Here is a 2,580-nt window from a genome sequence, read left to right on the forward strand (position 1 = left end):
TCAACCCTGAATAAAATTAGGTGAAGCGATTAGCTAATTAGTCCCATTCTTGTTGATAGAAAATGTCATATAAATTAAAAAGAAAAAAGATCCCTGTCTGAGCAGTTAAAAGGGCACAATCACGGCAGCTGCTCAGCCAATGCCCCTGTCTATATAAAGAGGGAATGTACATTAACCTACATTATATAGAGATTATTAAATGTAATCCAGCGTAATTAGATGAATTGCATCAATCTGCTGCTTTTTTTCCCCCCGTGTTCCACATTTATCAGCAGGGAGAGATTGGCCTGCAGGCAGAAGCAGTGGAATAGAAGGTTTAATCTGCAGGGGGCACCAGAACATCAGCTATGGAGTGGCTCGGAGAGGTACCAGTTGTAACAGTACTGGGCTGTCACTTGGAAATATACCTGCTCTGTGAATAGAGAGGAGAGGCAGAAGTGTAGGAGCTAAAGGAGGAGTCAGTTGCTATCAATGAAAGTGGGAAATAGATGTGCTCTCCCTCTCATTGCCACAAACACATCCTCCTAAAGTACAACCGGATTGCACAGAGCACCGAGGCAAAACACAGGAGCATGGAGACAGCCGTCGTACGTAGCTCTCCTTAAAGACATTACTTCTCTGGAGCCCATCAAAGGATTACTACCATAGGGACGGCTGATTTATAAATATATTGATGCTTCGGGAGAGGAAAATCTGATTGTCAGTTCCAAGTCACCTGCTACATTTTACCATGAATACCAGCAACGTCTTCTCTGTTCAGGCTGTCCTGGTGAACGCCACTCTGGACCCCAACGAGACACTTTTTCTCAACAACCTCAGCAGGATGGGATTCTGCGAGCAGGTCTTGATAAAGACCGAGGTCTTTTTAACCCTTGGGATCATCAGCTTGCTGGAGAACATCCTGGTGATCCTCGCTATCCTCAAAAACAAAAACCTCCACTCGCCCATGTACTTTTTCCTCTGCAGCCTGGCCGTGGCTGATATGCTGGTCAGCGTGTCCAATGCCCTGGAGACGATTGTGATCGCCATTCAGAACAAGTACTTGATCATGGGGGACTACCTGCTGCAGCATTTGGATGACGTATTTGACTCTATGATCTGCATTTCTTTAGTAGCCTCCATATGTAACCTCTTGGTCATTGCCATCGACAGGTACATCACCATATTTTACGCCCTGCGATATCACAGCATTATGACGGTGAAAAAAGCCATCACCTTGATCGTGGTCATCTGGACTTCGTGCATCATTTGTGGCATCGTGTTCATTGTCTACTCCGAAAGCAAAACCGTCATCGTGTGTCTCATCACCATGTTCTTCACCATGTTGATCCTCATGGCCACCATGTACGTGCACATGTTTTTGTTTGCCCGGCTGCACGTGAAACGGATCGCTGCCCTCCCAGTGGACGGCGTGGTCCAGCAACGCACGTGCATGAAGGGAGCTATCACCATTACCATACTCCTTGGAGTCTTTGTTGTCTGTTGGGCACCATTCTTTCTCCACCTCATCCTGATCATTTCATGCCCCTCCAATACATATTGTGTCTGCTACACGTCCTACTTCAACACATACCTCATACTGATCATGTGCAACTCAATCATCGACCCTCTCATCTATGCTTTCCGGAGTCTAGAGATGCGGAAAACCTTCAAAGAAATCATATGCTGCTATGGCATGAATTTTGGGAAATGTGGGTAGTGGTTAGAGCTTTTAATAGGTGGGGGTATTTGGCTATTAAGCCATAAAGACCTATTTATGGTTTGGGACGACCACTTTGCCCAAGAACTCTTCATTGTATGGAGCGTGCCAATGGGATTAAAACATGCTGCACTTTGTAGTACATATATTATATATAAGGTATCTGGGTAATTAGACTTAACAAAGGTGAAAAACAAATGTGATCCATCCAATCTGTATTATTTGGGTGGGATAAGGTCTTTATTTTTTTATATATTTGAAACATGTCAACTATAAAGGGCAGGAAAGATGGAGTTATTTACAGTATTTTAATTATATGAATGGAGTTACATGTAGTTTCTGACCCAGGTTAACACCAGCCCTCTCAAAGGGAAACTATCATGAAATCAAATGGAGTAATGTGGACAAATTCGGAACTTATAAAGAGTTAAATGTAACTTTGCTTTCTTTCTGCCAGGATCTCATGTCTTGTGAATGCCAGACGTAACATGATTTAGGTCTCGCTGGGTCCTGCAGAGCCTCACTCGCCTTACACAACGTCTGTACATTCATAAACATTCCGTTATAAAAGGAAGCCGACCTTGAAAGATCGTAGACACCGTGTATAAACGGAGCATCATTTTAGTTGTCAGCTTGTGTGAAATAGAAAAACTACATTTAACTCTTTATAAGGCTGAAATTGTACAACAAAAAACAATACTTTCCCAGATACCCCAAACTATCCCCCAAAAAGGCATTTGTGGTTGTGTATGTGTGTGTGTGTCACTATAAATGTATTTTTTATATAGTGTGACTGGTAGTTTCATGTAAAACACTGCTGGATAGAATGTTGCAGACATCACCAATATCAGATTTAAATCAGCGGTGTAGCTTTAAATTGC

At 42.8% G+C, this 2,580-nt stretch overlaps 1 protein-coding gene across 1 annotated transcript in view; it reads left to right on the top strand.

Annotated features, from left to right (window-relative positions):
• Positions 1-316: 316 nt before the first annotated feature.
• The window catches only part of mc3r.L (melanocortin 3 receptor L homeolog), a 3,031-nt gene continuing 767 nt past the window's right edge, over positions 317-2,580 (top strand). The window contains exon 1 of the mRNA XM_041576426.1: positions 317-2,580. This exon is cut by the window's right edge and continues 767 nt beyond it. Within this exon, the coding sequence (XP_041432360.1) occupies positions 731-1,699 (969 nt within the window). The 5' untranslated portion in view covers positions 317-730 and the 3' untranslated portion in view covers positions 1,700-2,580.

The sequence above is a fragment of the Xenopus laevis genome, chromosome 9_10L, assembly GCF_017654675.1.
Source record: "Xenopus laevis strain J_2021 chromosome 9_10L, Xenopus_laevis_v10.1, whole genome shotgun sequence".
In the NCBI taxonomy this organism is placed as follows: Eukaryota; Metazoa; Chordata; class Amphibia; order Anura; family Pipidae; genus Xenopus; species Xenopus laevis.